The sequence below is a fragment of the Tachysurus fulvidraco genome, chromosome 20, assembly GCF_022655615.1.
Source record: "Tachysurus fulvidraco isolate hzauxx_2018 chromosome 20, HZAU_PFXX_2.0, whole genome shotgun sequence".
Taxonomy (NCBI): Eukaryota; Metazoa; Chordata; class Actinopteri; order Siluriformes; family Bagridae; genus Tachysurus; species Tachysurus fulvidraco.
Window position 1 is genome coordinate 16,757,572 of NC_062537.1, and position 15,785 is coordinate 16,773,356.

Sequence of the window (15,785 nt, forward strand, 5' to 3'; positions counted from 1 at the left end):
ATATATATATATATATATATATATATATATATATATATATATATATATATATACAGTACATCTCTTCTCCCTCTTCACCTTTCAGCCATTTTCTCCTCTGATAAAGAAACTCTTAAGCCTCTTAAAAATCCTTCTCACTACTCCTAACACTTTTTAAGCTCTTTTAAGAGTTAAGATTCTTTTATGAATAAATCCTTTAAATCCATTAGTAGGATCTTCTCTTTAAGTTTAAGATGAAACTTCTCAGAATCTCTTTGCACTAAGGAATTTCATGAATACGGGCTCTGGTTTTTAAAACGGATAACAATGTCGTAAAATCCACAAGGAGGTTGAAAGATATGACAAAATGATCATATTATTATACTTACATAATGTATTCTAGGATACACAAGATAGATCAGAATACAGTATATACCTTGCAAAATACAGACCTGTGAAAAACTGAATCTGAAAGGTAGAAAAGCTGCACGAAGAATTTGTAATTTTTTTTTTTTTAATATTTTCATTTACAAACAGTTAAATGTGACTGTGATACCTGTGATATCTCAGAAAAGTGTAACAATTTCCATATCTATCATCATATCCATCATATCCATCATATCACCCAGCACTAATCCAGGAATAAGTCTTTCTTCATCTTAGTAATGAACAAAATTAACCATTATTACTAGTATATGACTACATATGTTACATAAAAAATATTATATATATGTATATTCAATATTAATACTTTTATTTGCATATATATAATCCCTGATTTTTTAAGATTTTGATAAGAAATGAGAAAAAAAAATTCATTGTTGGATTTGTATTCTACTTCTTTTTATCTATAAAATATAAGCGTTCATTCATGTATTCGTTCAGTTCTGTATTTGCTGTATTACACATAGGACCTTCTGTGTACTCTCATATATTACTATTACACTGCTTCTTCATTTTATGGAAATATTCACATGGAGTTTGTCGCGTGTTCCATTTGGGAGGAGATTCTCAACACAGGCAGCATTTGAACCGGCTGTTTGTGCTTCACAGATAAAACCTCTGAAAGCTGTTGAAGGGATATTACTTTGAACAGTATTTCTGTGCACTAAACATGTATTCCATTAAAATTTCTTTTCTTTTTTTTTTTAAATTCAGCACAGACGCAAAATAAAAACCGATCAAATGTTAGTCACTTATTGAAAGACGGGAAGTTTGCACAGACGCCTAGACGTCGGCTTTGTGTGCTTGAATTGCACCTGTTTTTATTTTTCATGATAACTCTGATTTAATGAAACTTTGAAATAAACCTTTTCCTTTCATAAAGCCTTGTGTCATATTTTACAAACGGTGTTAATTATCATGTTCTGCTCTAATAAAAAGCCATACATTTTGCCACCTGACAGTGACAGGACATATAAAAGGAAACACAATGGACTTATTTGCAGGCATGTTGCTATAGGAGAATAATCAGCAATTATGTGATCTGACTATAGTTATCTTTACCTCCCCAGAGTGGACTATTTTAAGCTAACTCGTGTCCGTCAATTTGCCAACACTAACAATTTGTACTTAAAAAAATGTACATACTTATCAATCTGTTTTTAGTTGCATATACTGTGCAATGTGTCACAAATAAATGTACACTTATTTCTTTCACTAATTAGAAAAAGTGTGAAAATGTGAACATACCAAAACTCTGGAACTGGAAACTTCTTCCATGAAAACAACAGCAATCAACAATGAATTTTGTGTCCATATGTAAGCTGTTATTATGTAATGGAAGAAGCAATTTAATATAAATCTGGGAGCCAGAACTGCTGTCATAGTTATGAAAAATTATACAACACCTTCAGACCAATCAGAAACTGGATTTTAAATGGTCACTTGAAACTTGAATTTCTCATACATAATACTTCAAATCGTAAATAAAACCTCAAAAGTACATGGGTGGTTAAGATGATGGACTGCTGATCAAACCCCAGCACTGCCAAGCTACCACTGTCAGGCCCTTAACACTCAACTGCTTAGATGTATAAGCAAAATACATGCAAGTCAGTGAAACATAACAGAATTCATACGAGTAGAAATCTAAAAGCAAGGAAGCCATTGCTTATCCAGTATATCTTCATTTAGCATGCAAAGTTCAGGCAGCAGTGAATCTGTGGCTGGGAGGAAAAAAGCATGAATGCCAAAGTGAATGGAATGATCATTAGTTACAGCTGTTGAGAGAAGAGGAAAGAAAAAGAGAAAGTGCTTAAAGGAAGAAGAGGCAGCAGGGAAAAAAAATACAATAAAATACGTACAAACCAAACCCTATAAACACACACAATTGCTTATCTCCTAGAAAGCTTTCATAAAATAGAGTCCATCAATTCTTCCATATCACAGAGAAGCCAGAGACAGAAATGAAGTTCAACAATGTGTCCACTGTAAAAATATTTATTTACTTCTCCTTGTTTTCAGAATTTCAAAATGATCAAAATTAGGATTAACCAGAAAGATCACTCAGCAAAAGCTGAGTGGCAATTGATGATAGAAAAAATGCAAAGAAAATAATGGAACTGGCTGACTAGAGATCACATGACTAAGGTGAAAGGGGAATTCAGAAGGACAACTGATGGAGACTAAGATCACTAGCAACATGAAAAGTACAGGGCCATCTGGACATAGGAGGACAAGGATTCTTGGGAAAACTAGGGAAAGTGTGGGAAGGGAGACTCGGAAACTAGAGGGACCTCGACCACTAATGGTGACCAGTAAACCACAGTAAGTCCGATGGTGGCTCAAGTGGTTAAGGCTCTGGGTTGTTGATCCAGGTTCAAGCCTCAGCACTGACAAGCTGCCGCTGTTGGGCCCCTGAGTAAGGACCTTAACCCTCACTGCTCCAGGGTGCTGTATCATGACCGACCCTGCGCTCTGACCCCAACCTCTAAAGTTGGGATATGTGAAGAAAGAAATTCACTGTGCTGTAATGTATATATGAGGAAATGAAAGGCTTCTTCTTGGATTCATCTAAAATTGACATGTTATGGAGACCTTATGGTTAGAGAAACCTAAAAATTGATGGCCACATGATATGAACAGACACAAGATGCCAGAACACTGACTTTGCCAGCTGATAAATGCTGGTAAAAAGAAAATAATTTCTAAAACTCGGCTACTAAATAAACCTGTTTTACATATTAGATAATAGAGAAAGTATATATATTATCAATTTGCTGTAAGAACTGCCTTAAAAATCATTACATGTATTTCACAGTGTTAGAAATGATCCGCTCTAATGTGGTAGCCTAGCGGTTAGCTCGAATCACAGGTCCAAGAAGCTGCCACTGCTGGGCCCCAGAGCAAGGCCCTTAACCCTTAATTGCTCAGTCTGTGTAAAATGAAATAAAATGTAAGTCGCTCTGGATAAAGGTGTCTAATGCCAAATACTATAAATGTTGTACTGTACATGTTGTTTATGGTCACCACATATTTGCTGTAGATTTGTCAGTCGAACATTAATGATGGGAATCGTCCAGTCTATTCAGGTACATCTCAAAGATACCCAAAAATGTTAATGAAACCAGTTTGAGACTTTGTTGTATGATGAATGTAGAAGATGGGTAGATTGTGGAGATAAATTGATGCACATGGTCAGCAACTATAGTTCATGGCATTCAAATGATACTTGACTGGTAATAAGTGGCCCAATGTTGCCACACAACACTCCCTACACTAACCACCACCAGCCCAAACTGTCGACACAAGGCAGGTTCTATGGATTGATGCTCATGATACAAATTCCTCACATTCATCAGACTAGATGATGGGGTAGGGTAGGAAGACAGGAGCCATTTCTCTCCAAAAACATCCAACTAAATGACCCTAAAGCCATGTGGCAAAATGTGTCTGATAAGACAAATCTCAAAAGATATGTTTGTTGCAATAATTTGTTGCATGCTTTAGGGCTGTTTTTTATTGGGGCAAGGTGGTGGGAATCAGTCTGATTCAGATTTCTTCTCTGATCTCATTCATTGACTCAGTGTCTCTGCACACAGAACTTCTGCTCACTGGATGTTTCATGTTTTTCTCATTATTCTGTGTAACCTTTGGAGACTTCGCATAAAATCAGTCCATCTAGAACCAACAAGCACATCACAGGCAGTCACCGAGATCCCATTTTTTCCCTATTCGGTCATCTCATTGAACTGCTGCCACATGATTGGTTGACCATGACCAGGTGTTCCTATTAAAGTATTTGATGAGTATTTATTGGTCAGAAGAACATTTGCCTTAAGATTACTAATGAGTCACTTTCCAGTCAGATGATATTTATTAATGCTTGTAAATGTAGATTAAAGATATATCTCTTTAGCCTGGCATACACATAATATGTCCCATAACCGTATGCTCCAATGCCGTATGCACATTATTATCTAGAGCTGAATCAAGCATGGCGTTAGTTCTGGCAGGCCACGTCGTCAAGCGTGCATCAGCTGTTAATCAGCTGTCCACGACGTGCACCAATCCGGTTATGACATCCGTATTACCCGACCATTTAAATTCCCATTCATAGAGCCGTTCAGCGCTTCGCTGCTGCTGCGATCTAAACTCCCTCCTCCAACCTCGACTCCACCACGCCGAAACCCGTGTTCGCTGTACCAGTTGTCTTAAATCTCCACATACATTTCTCTCTCTCTCTCCCTCTCTCTCTAATTATTTGATTATCTATCTATCCATTCATTTATTACTTTCCAAAAACGTGTAAGTGAGCTTATCAATACTATGCATGCTAGTGGTTCTGTTAGGGGAGGTCTATTCTATTTTCCAGTTGCTGCTCTCCCCGCTCTGTCCATGCATGCGCTTGGATGGGCACGTGGATTCTTGCCCAGAACAGAACCATACCGCAAACACTAACTGTATGCATATCATCTAATTCCCTTGTGACAAAGTGGTCCTGACAGAATTAATATTATGAACAGCAGCTACGCTAATTCCTCTCCAACTTGTTCTCTTTTTCTACCCATCCAGAGGAATCCAGTGATTGTACCAGCTCCAGTTGTGTTCCTTGTCATGAAGATTTCAGACCTTCAGTGAGATGAGGCCAACCGTGTGAGACGTCTAGAGAAGGACCAGCTCCAGTCGTGTTAAACTTCATGTAGATTACAGCCATTCTAAGGTGAGATGCAGACTCCATGTGATCTTTTAGGACAACAACCTTCTAATCAATACACAATTGTAGGACTGTACCTGACTGTAGAAAAGACATTATAATAATTCATTACAACACTCTCCAGTGTTAATAATAGTTTATAATCACAGCCTCTAGTGTCACCCAAATGAGGATGAGGTTCACTTTTGAGTCTGGTTTCTCTCAAGGTTTCTTCCATCTCGGAGTTTTTCCCTCACCACAGTCACCTCAGTCTTGTTCATTAGAGATAAATACAAACACATTAAAATATAAGTCTAATATTAATCTTGAACTTTTGTATAATACTAAACTTTTTTTTAAAAAAACTATATTTATATTCTATAAAGCTGCTTTGAGACGATGCGCTAGACAAATCTAATTTAATTGAATTGTTCGATTGTAAATTGTACATAATGCTGTTTGTCCTGTAATTTGCATTGTTAGTTATTACAAACAAATTAGTTATTGCATCAAATATAAGAGCCAATCACATAAAACATCTTTTTACCATCAGAATATCGATTTTAAAAATGAGGATAATTCTAAGCCATTTTTCATCGTTATTTTTTATTATTATATATCCACACAACAGCTGTCATACAATTTATTGTAAAAGCTCCAACACAGGCGCATTCCAACGCAGCACGGCTTTCTAAATGTCCTCATAGAATACGATCATAAAAGATGAGCAGATGCTTGATAGATTATATTTCTGGCAAACAGGAATTAAACAGAGATCGTTGTGAGTTATGAGACTGTGAAAGAACTTCCCATCTCAGTTTATGACCCATTTAGAAAATCCAGGAAATCACCTAGAGCCATTTTTTCACCTTTCACAACTGCGTATATATTTACTTTTGGTTGTTGGCTTTCTTTAATCATCACAATTTTATATATTTGAAAGGAGATAAGGTATGATAGAAATGAGATTTGTACATTAAATACAGAATTTAAGCTGCTTTAGTCTTATTTACTACAAGAGATATATTAATGTGATCGATTTATATACAAAGGACATTAAAAGTCTACACACCTCTGATCAACTGACACCAAAAACAAAACCAAGATAAATCATCATAAAACTTTTGTTTCTCCCTCAACGGGAAACAACCAGGGGGTGGGGTTGTGTTAAGAATCAACCAATCACATTCAATCATGACCCAGCTGCTATCAATGACATGATTCTGATTAACCCAGAAATAAAGATGGTTCTGTAGGATCTTCATGACGACATCTAGCTTTCACCCAGCTGCTGAAGCCACAGTCTAAACCGTGCTTACAGAGCATGCATGCTCTCGCTTGCTGAAAGATATCGATCAGTAGACGAGTATAAACGAATTTCCAAAACAATAGATGTACCATGGAAGCACCATAAAAACCATCATTAACACCTGGAGAAAACGTAGCACGACAGTGACATCATTAGGAACATGACGAACAGGAACTTTTATACTGAGACAGCTTTCACAACCCGGGGTCAGAGTTCAGTGTTGACTGTTGTAGTTTAAACAGTGATAGAAGATGATTCAGATTGTTCCAGATACATTCAAACTTTACTATGTTTTGGTGGCCCAAACTGATTCCAAAGTGAACCTAAATGGATGGCAACGATCAGACAATGCTCTTGAATCCATCACGCCAAGCTGAGATGGTATCGGACTCAAGCAAATGACTCTGGACTGTGGATTTCTTCCACATTTCCTGCAGTAGGTGTATTTTGTCAATTGCGAAAAAAAAAAAAAAAGCAGCAACTATGCAAGCTTCCAGTAACACAATTACCAATTCTAAACACCACTGACTCACAGGTGGTCCGTAAAAGAAGAAACGATTCCCAAATGACTCAAGAATCAGACTTGGATTCTGGACAAGGCTTGTTACAAATTCTGGAACAAGTGAAGTCGAATCGAATTGATTTAAGACACAGTTACAGACAGGAAGTAAAAAAGGTTGATTTTAATAGTTGAAAAACCTTATTACATGTTACAGTCTGGTAATTTCTCAGACTCAGCATCTGAAACAATGATATACCAGAGTTTGTCTTTTAAAATGACTTATTTTTATTATTAAAAATATCAGTTTATTTTTAATTGTTCTAACATTTTGGATCTGTTATTTCAGCGTCTCTGCATATGCCTCATATTAATTTAGTGTCAGCACTGAATTCTTATATTTGTAAGCTTCTATTCATTTTATTTCATATCAGAAATTTCACACTTAAACCAAATCTTTCCCCTAGTTTCCTAGGGGATCAGGTGGGAGGACAAAGAAATAAGCTATGAGACAGAAGGTTTGATCAGAAGTCCTTTGGGAGACAGAGGGATTAATCAGAAGTCCTTTGGGTGACAGAGGGATTATTCATAAGTCCTTTGGGAGTGAAGTGAATTAGGATCGTACCTGAAGTCTGCAGAGGTGAACATTGTCATGTTTTATACTGTACACTAATACACTAGTACTGAGGAGCAGCATACTGTTCCGCTTCGAATCCCTACACACAAAATATTCTGGTAAAATCACTGTTCAGTATGAATCAGATCAGAATCTGATGCTCACTCATGCTCTCTCGCACATGCTCACGCTTACTCTCACTCTCAAGCACTCACATGCTCATGCTTACACACACTCTCCCCTCACATGCTCATGCTTACACACTCACTCACTCATGCTTACACACTCACATTCTCATGCTTACACTCTCTCTCCCTCACACACTCACTCATGCTTACACACTCTCTCTCACATTCTCATGCTTACACTCACATGCTCATGCTTATACGCTCACTCTCTCACTCAAACACTCGTGCTTACACACACACTCACACGCTCACTGACGCGCTCACACAAATAACGACACCGAGAAACCGATTTCTTTTCCCCAACTTTTTTATATTTCTTTTTAGTTTCTTTTTGTTTTGTTTTTTTTTGTTTTCTTCTAATGGTGTGATACATCTACATGAATCCAGATTTGTTGAGGCCTTGCAATACAAGTACTTGACCAAAAAAAAAAAAAAAAAAAAACTTTTATCAGCTATTAAGAAATAAAAATCCTAATAGACATTAATTTTTCTGTACATTCTGTAAGATATGTTTGAAAACCATAACAGAAGTCAGAAATGAAGCCCTCCTGAGGCGGAGCATCTCTCCATTCAACTCCTTAATAGCGCAAAGAGAGAGAGAAAAAAAAAAGCCTAAATACGGTCACACACACCACGCCACAGTCAGTTCCCCTTTATGTCAGACAAGGAGGGGAGGGAAATAATATAACAAAAAAATAAACTACTAGAGAACTAGAAAAAAAAAAAAGCCTTTGGATTCTGCGGACCCATTTTGTTGAGAACAGGGGCTACACAATCGACAAACATATGGAGAAAAACGGGGGAGGAAATAAACAAGCAAATAAAATAAAATAAAAAAAACCCTGAATTTTAATCTGGATGCTAATGATTTTAATCATTTTAGTGCTTGTGAGCCTGCAGCGCATCCCACAATGCACTGCTCTGTGGTTCTTATAATACAACTGATCTCTGATTTTGGATTAGAGTTTTGAGGTTTCATTGGTGCAGAACTTTCAGCCATTCATGAACTTTTAAGGAAGTAACGATTGCTTTATAACCTTTACTTACACTAACTTTAACGACTGAGTGAATCTTTAATCCGTAGATCATTCGTCGACTGTGTCACACTTTTCTCCAACCCTGTCCTCGCTATATGCCCCCCGCCCCACATACCTTACCAATTAATAATCCTCAAAACACGTTAATTAGTCACGGGCCAAAATCCTACAGCAGTGGGACTGGAGTTACACGACATGGTGTCTCACCTCAGAGCGGAAAAGCGACGGATTAAACCGATTAAAGAATCTCTAAGTGAGAGACATCGATGAAAAGGTCAGTTTAAAAAGAAAAGAAAAGAAAAGAAAACAATGGGATTTAGTTTGATCAGCTAGGGAATTGGTCCCTGAAGTTAACAAGCAGCACTGAAAAGTGATGGAGGACAAAAACAAATCCACTTAATGAGTCCTATAGTGTCACTGGAGTGAAACTGGCTTTGTATTAATAATAATAATAATAATAATAATAATAATAACAACAGAACAGTATTTTTTTAAAAAAAGCAAAGAAAAAGGGAGGAAGAACATGGCATAATTGGAAATTTGGTGAATGTACACATGTTGCATGCTAGACTTATTTTTTTTTATTTCATGACGCTGATTTCACCACTTTTTTGTTCTAAACCCTAAACCAGATGTCTGTTCGCAAAAATCCTTTTATAATAATTCCTGAACAGGTCGATAATCTGATCTAACTATATGCTGATTTACGTGATGAAATTTAACACTTTGCATTTAGGAAAATATTACGTTCGGATATACGCTCTGATAAAATGGTGCTAAACTTGAACCTTTCCTCGTTGCTTTGTCTTTTCACCTTTTTAATACGCATCTTTGGAGCATAATGAACTTTTACGGTAGAGATTTAACGCTAGATAGAAGATACACACTGAAGGTATAAAAGTTGAAATTCTCTTTTTCCGTCCTCGCAGCAACAGGTTAAGGTGCAGATTTGTACCCTTTTCTTTTTGGAAACGTCTGCTTGTACAGCTTAGGTATATACTGCAACCATGCCACCACACACTGTCTTCATGTGCAGACTTCAATGGGTTTTGTTGTTTTGTTTCAGGGGACACCTGATACGTGCGGACAATGATAATTTAAAAAAATAGCTCAAATCCAAAACATTCAAGTGTAGGAACACGTTAAAGTTTAGACAGATACATATCAGTGTGTGAACACTTGAGTCAACCGAGCACTTCATCACTGGCAAGAAAGCAGTTCGCTAATGAAAGCTATTTTTTTGTGTGTGTGTGTGTGAATGTGTGTATGAATGTGTCTGTGTGTTACCCCACCCCGAGCAATATATTCGAGTGCCATCTTGCCAAGCATGCACAATATTTGTTTTTGCTAAACTAAGTCTTGGCTGAATTCAGAGAAAAAATAAAAAAAAAAAGGAGGAAAAAAAAAAAATAAAAATAAATTACAAAATGGATTTCAACTGTGATGACGCCGATCCAAGGCTATTTATACATACTGTGTTTTATGCACGTTGAATACTCTTTGTAAATGTTATTTATTCCTTTATTTATTTATCTTGATTTTTTTTCCCAACATTATATACTTAACTTTTCTTAAGTTCTTATCATATATCAATAAATAAATAAAAAAATGATTTTTTTTTTTAAACGGTGTTGTGCCGTTTTTCTCCAAGAGAAATTGGATGGAGTGAGTAAAGACGAGGGAAAGAGAGAATGAGAGAGAGAGACAGAGATGGTTTTTCATTGACCTGGAGTGGGGGTTCGCCTGTGTGTTAGTGCCGGTTTCTCACAAAACGGTCCAGGAGTGAATTTAAGATGAGAGAAAGCGGGAGAGAGCAGGAGAGAGAATGAGAGCGAGACATGAAGAGGGTGAGCGGGACACTACGCCTGTGCGTTGGTGCCGTTCTTGTCGGCGTTGATGGAGTTGGCGGTTGAGTCCTTTCGCGGAGGCATTCTTTCGTTTATCCGGTCCAAACCGCGTGCCTCCTCGAAACTCTGGATCTTGTGCTGAGGGTTGAAGCCTTGAATAGCTGGAAGAGAGAGAGAGAGAGAGCGAAAGACGAGAGGTCAGTCAGGGTCCTAGAAAACCTGCCACAGTGTGGAGCTATTCTCAATTCTCCTTATTACTGTGCACTTCATTATACAGTCAGAAAGCTTTAAAAGATTAAAGAGTACAGACACAATTTCACTTACTTGATTAGTGGTGGTCAGGTTAGCGTGTTCGACATTAATGAGAGAGAAAAACTTATTATCAGCCACATGACACACAACACAGACTGATGACACACACTCTTGAGTCCAGAAGCCTGAGTCCATTTACAAGTGTTTTCATTTCAACGGTTATTTCACACACTGTCTTCAGGCTGGAGGGTCATTTGAGAGGCTGCGCTGACAAGCAGACAAGTTTTAACCTGTTTTAGTAGCTGGTGTTCCTAGTAAAGTGGCCGGTGAGTGTATATCTCAAAAGGACATCAATTTATACTTGTGTGCGTGTGTGAGGTGAGATAGATAGATAGATAGATAGATAGATAGATAGATAGATAGATAGATAGATAGATAGATAGAGAGAGAGAGACAGTGAAAAAGACAGTGAGAGAGACAGACAGGCAGAGACCGCGAGAGAGAGAGACAGCAAGAGAGACACAGTGAGAGAAAGTGAGAGATACAGTGAAAGACACAGAGAGAGAGAGAGTGAGAGAGACAGCAAGAAAGACAGAGAGAGAGAGAGAGAGAGAGAGAGAGAGAGAGACAGACAGACAGTGACAGAAACCGAGAGACAGGGACAGCGAGAGAGACAAGAGACACAGAGACAGTGAGAAAGACAGAGAAAGCGAGAGACAGTGAAAGAGACAGTGAGAGAGACAGACAGTGAGTGAAACAGTGAGAGAGACAGACAGTGAGTGAAACAGTGAGAGAGACACAGCGGGAGAAACACAGAGAGAGAATGAGAGAGAGAGAGAGAGTGAGAGAGAGAATGAGAGAGAGAGAGAATGAGAGAGAGAGAGAGAGAGACAGTGAGAGAGTGATGATGTCATGGTGGATAAAAACGTGTATATGTCTCTGTCAGATGGAGGATTCAGCAGCTGTTGTTCATACGTTAACCATAAAACTACGGCAATAGTTTCCGTCATGGCAATAAAACAGGCTGAGGTCTGACCAGAGCCTGAGAGCAGCACGACTGATAACAAGCTACATGTAAAGACTGTTAACACACTGCAAACGAAAGCCAAAACAGAGAGATAAACAAAGTCATCCGCTTTATACAAGGATTTCTAGACACTGGAACCATTTGTGGTTGAATTTAGTCGGTCTTTAGTAGGAAGTGTAGCTGAGCACAACGCTGGACTGCCAGCTGATACGTGATGAAATAAAAACACTCTGTGATGCACTCGGCCTTCGGGAGACGACTAATCAGTTACACCACAACATGAGCACATTTTAGCACAAAGACAAAACCACCTCTGCAGCACAGAGGCAGTAGGATGATGAACACACAACATATCAATGAGCTTTACACACAGACAGGTTACAGGAGCCACTGGTCAGAAAACTAGCAGTACACCAGCACACCAACATTGACTACTTCTCCCAGTAACAATCAGCACAGTGACACACACACACACACACGCTGGGGTGGGGTGAAGGGGGACAGACAACATGGAAGGTAGAAGTGAAAAAACGTATGAAACAGAGAGTGGGCAAAAGACATAGGCAGAGGGAGAGAGAGAGAGAGAGAGAGAGAGAGAGAGAGAGAGAGAGAGAGAGAGAGGGGAGATATACACACACACACACACACACAGAGGGAGGGAGAGAGAGGGAATAAAAATGAAAGATACGAGTGACAAAGAGATGAATGATAAAGAGAGGCTGAGAGAGAAACAAGGCAGCTAGCATGAACACTAATAAAATGAAGAGTGATGGAGGAGACGAGTGAAATAAAACACAGGTAAAGATTTCCTGAGCTGATGTTTAGATACAGTTTGGTTATTTTGCTGACATTTATGTTTTTGTGCTGGCAGGAAGTTGAGGTGATTAAAAACAGACTTCCCTTGTTCGCTCTGTGGTTGAGTAGCCCTCAGCTCCTGCATACAGCCCTGCCTGCCTGTGTGTGTGTGTGTGTGTAACCAGTCTCATTCCACCTTGCGTTATCATCCAACGAAGCTGCATCATAAAATGACTTCGCAGTGAAGAATTCGCTGCGCTCGTTTATGTCTGCCTCCTACAAAGCGACTCCAGCTGTGCTGACAGCTGGCTGACTTCACACACTATGCCTTGCTAGCTAATTAGCATATTGCCCGAGGGAAATAAGAGCTGAGTCTGTGGAGCTTACGCAAGCCTTTACGCAAACTTAGTCCTGCCCATTTTAGAGCTGAAGTATACGTGTACACGGCGACGTGAGCCGTCACTGGACCATTAACCTCGTTTAGAAATCAATCACAGTGATACTTTAATGATCTGTGTGTTACCTCTAATGCACTGAACGTCACATATGGTCAAATACTGAATAATGGCTGTGGACTATGTGCCTGGAAGACTGCATTTGGTGCTGACTTCATCTGTCCTTTTTTTGTTTTTTAAACCACTGTTGAGTCAAAGATGAACATTTGGTACTCAACACTAAAATGCGTAACTTCCTGTTCCATCACAGAGCTCACACAACATTGCATTTACCTTTTTTTTTTTTTTTTTTTAAGTGTTTCCCCACTTTACATATTGCCAATTACAATGAAATGATACACCACATGACAGTTTCCCAGCCGTGAGACACATCTGATGAGAACCTGAGAGGAAATCAAAATGAATAGTTGCAGTCCTAGTGGTGTACAACAGTAGCTAAACAATCCACACTGACCGGATTTTAACATTTATTTATTTTTAAGCTGGGTTCCAGATGACGTACTGCACACTACAAACAATTTTGTCTTTAAAAAGCAATTCTGTATAACTCTAAGTGAAGTGTTTGTGTGTGCGTGTCAGTCATGTAGCAGCTAGTATACAAGAACAGTGTACTAGTTAAAACTATTCAATTGGCCCACAAGGTGATTTGTTTCTGCCCTTCACGTAGCCTGGTGTTAAAAAGACATCTCTAGAATAAATTAAGTTCAGTCAGACAACAAACCCTAGAGTTATGAAGTGAAGTGCGTCTGTTCTGTTCGGCACGAGCCCTGAATAGCCCTGGGTTAAAAGTTGTCCCTGTTCCTCACCTAGCGATGTCTTGTGGACATTCTTTCTCCCTTAGCTGATGTTTAATGCGTGTGTGTTACGGTCAAAAGTGTGGACGTGTGAAACCTTGAACATCACACTCATACGTGCTTCCTCCTCAAAACTGGAAAGAACAAAATAGCACACAGAATGTCTTTGTATGAAGCTTCCCTTCATTGGAACTAAGAGGCCCAACAAATCTCAAACCCAAAGAGTGTGTGTGTGTGTGTGCGCACTAATTTTAAACTGCCACAATGTTTAAAAAGTCACACAGAGGAGACACGCTTCAGCAGTACAGGGAGGGGTGGAGGGGCGTGACTAAGACAGACAGACACAAACACAAAAACACACAAACACATAAAGACGTGTTGCATACCTCGGGCCTCGGCTGCTTCTACGGTGGCTGTGTAAGCGTGAGTAGCAGTGACATGCCCAAAACGAACGGAGAGAAAGTGAGTCACGTTATCAATGCAAAACAAAATCAGAGAAATCAGACAAGCACCAGAGAAAAAACAAACAACCCCCCCCCCCCAAAAAAAAATAAAAAATAAAAATCAATCATTCATTCCCGCATAGTAAAAATTCTAAGCGGTATCAGCTTTTCTTTGTTTCCGATGAAATGAGAGCGTTTCCAAAAAAAAAACGAGAGCGAGAATTTGTGTCAATGTATAAAATAAAAATAGTTAATGATAAATTATTGAACTGTATGGCACAGCGATAGGGAATTATGTGGTACAGTGGTTTAGTTTCTATAGCAACAGGGACTAGTATGGTGGATGCAAACAAAACCAAATATAAAAAAAAAAGTAAAAAACAAATATTAATTAATTAATTAATCAATTAATGAATTGATTACTTAATTAATTAATTAAAAAGGGTGTTAAAATGGTGATTTGTTTTTGTCTCTGGTTTCGATGCTTTGCAACAATTAGAAATAAGAGAAATAAAACAATGAGGAAAGAGATCTGCGAGTTGCCATTTTACTTGATAATCAAAGTTTTTTTTTCTTCTTAATTACTTCAAAGAGCGTGAGAGGGCAAATGCTTATAGTTGATAAGTGATAATGAAATTGTTTTTTTTTTTGGATACGCGTGTTCATTTCATCAAAAACAAACCTGATCACATTAGTTGAAACTTTAAAACATTACAGGCATTCATATAATAATGATAAGATGTGAAGAAGGAATTAAGAACGGTTTCTTTTTTTTTTTGGGATTTGAGGTTTAGCATGCTAGCTGCACTAAGTTAGTATGAAGCGAGTATGAGAGCACCATTAAGAACTGATCCCAACACTAATCCCACTGCATTTATCAAACACCACACATAGCTGACCCTTTAATCTAAAGAAAAGTTTCAACAGATTAGATTTATTACACAAACCTCTATAGTTTAGTTAAACTATATTTCTTATGAATATGTGGTGATTCTGACAGATTACTGGTTGGTATCGATCTTGGCCGATTTAAGAGCTGAAATGTGCAATACTTTGGATAGTGGGATAAAATATGTTTGGAAAGTGGTGACAGCTCTTGGTGGTGCACTGTGTTTGCTTGAATAAACTGGGTCACACTGTCTAAGAGTCACAAAGCCACATGAGTGTGTTAGTGTCACCGCAGGATGGAGAGAGTGTGTGTGTGTGTGTGTGTGTGTGTGTGTGGGAGAGAGAGTCTCCATACTGTGATTCTCTGTATCAGTATAATACCTGTGTGTGTGTGTGTGTGTGTGAGATATTCTCCATACTTTGAATGTCTGTATCAGTATAATACCTGTGTGTGTGTGTGTGTGTGCGTGTGTGTGTGTGAGAGAGTCTCCATACTGCAATATACTGTGATTCTCTGCA

General features: G+C 38.4%; 1 protein-coding gene across 4 annotated transcripts in view; it reads right to left on the minus strand.

Annotated features, from left to right (window-relative positions):
• Window positions 1-8,017: 8,017 nt before the first annotated feature.
• ppp3ccb (protein phosphatase 3, catalytic subunit, gamma isozyme, b) overlaps window positions 8,018-15,785 on the minus strand; it is a 41,845-nt gene continuing 34,077 nt past the window's right edge. For 2 of the 4 annotated variants that reach the window (XM_027174792.2, XM_027174795.2), the window contains exons 13-14: window positions 14,322-14,348; window positions 8,018-10,773 (exon numbers count right to left, since the gene is read on the minus strand). In XM_027174792.2, the coding sequence (XP_027030593.1) occupies window positions 10,625-10,773; window positions 14,322-14,348 (176 nt within the window). In that variant the 3' untranslated portion in view covers window positions 8,018-10,624. The remainder of the gene's footprint in view (window positions 10,774-14,321; window positions 14,349-15,785) is intronic. The other 2 variants (XM_027174793.2, XM_027174794.2) reach the window with 2 other exon arrangements.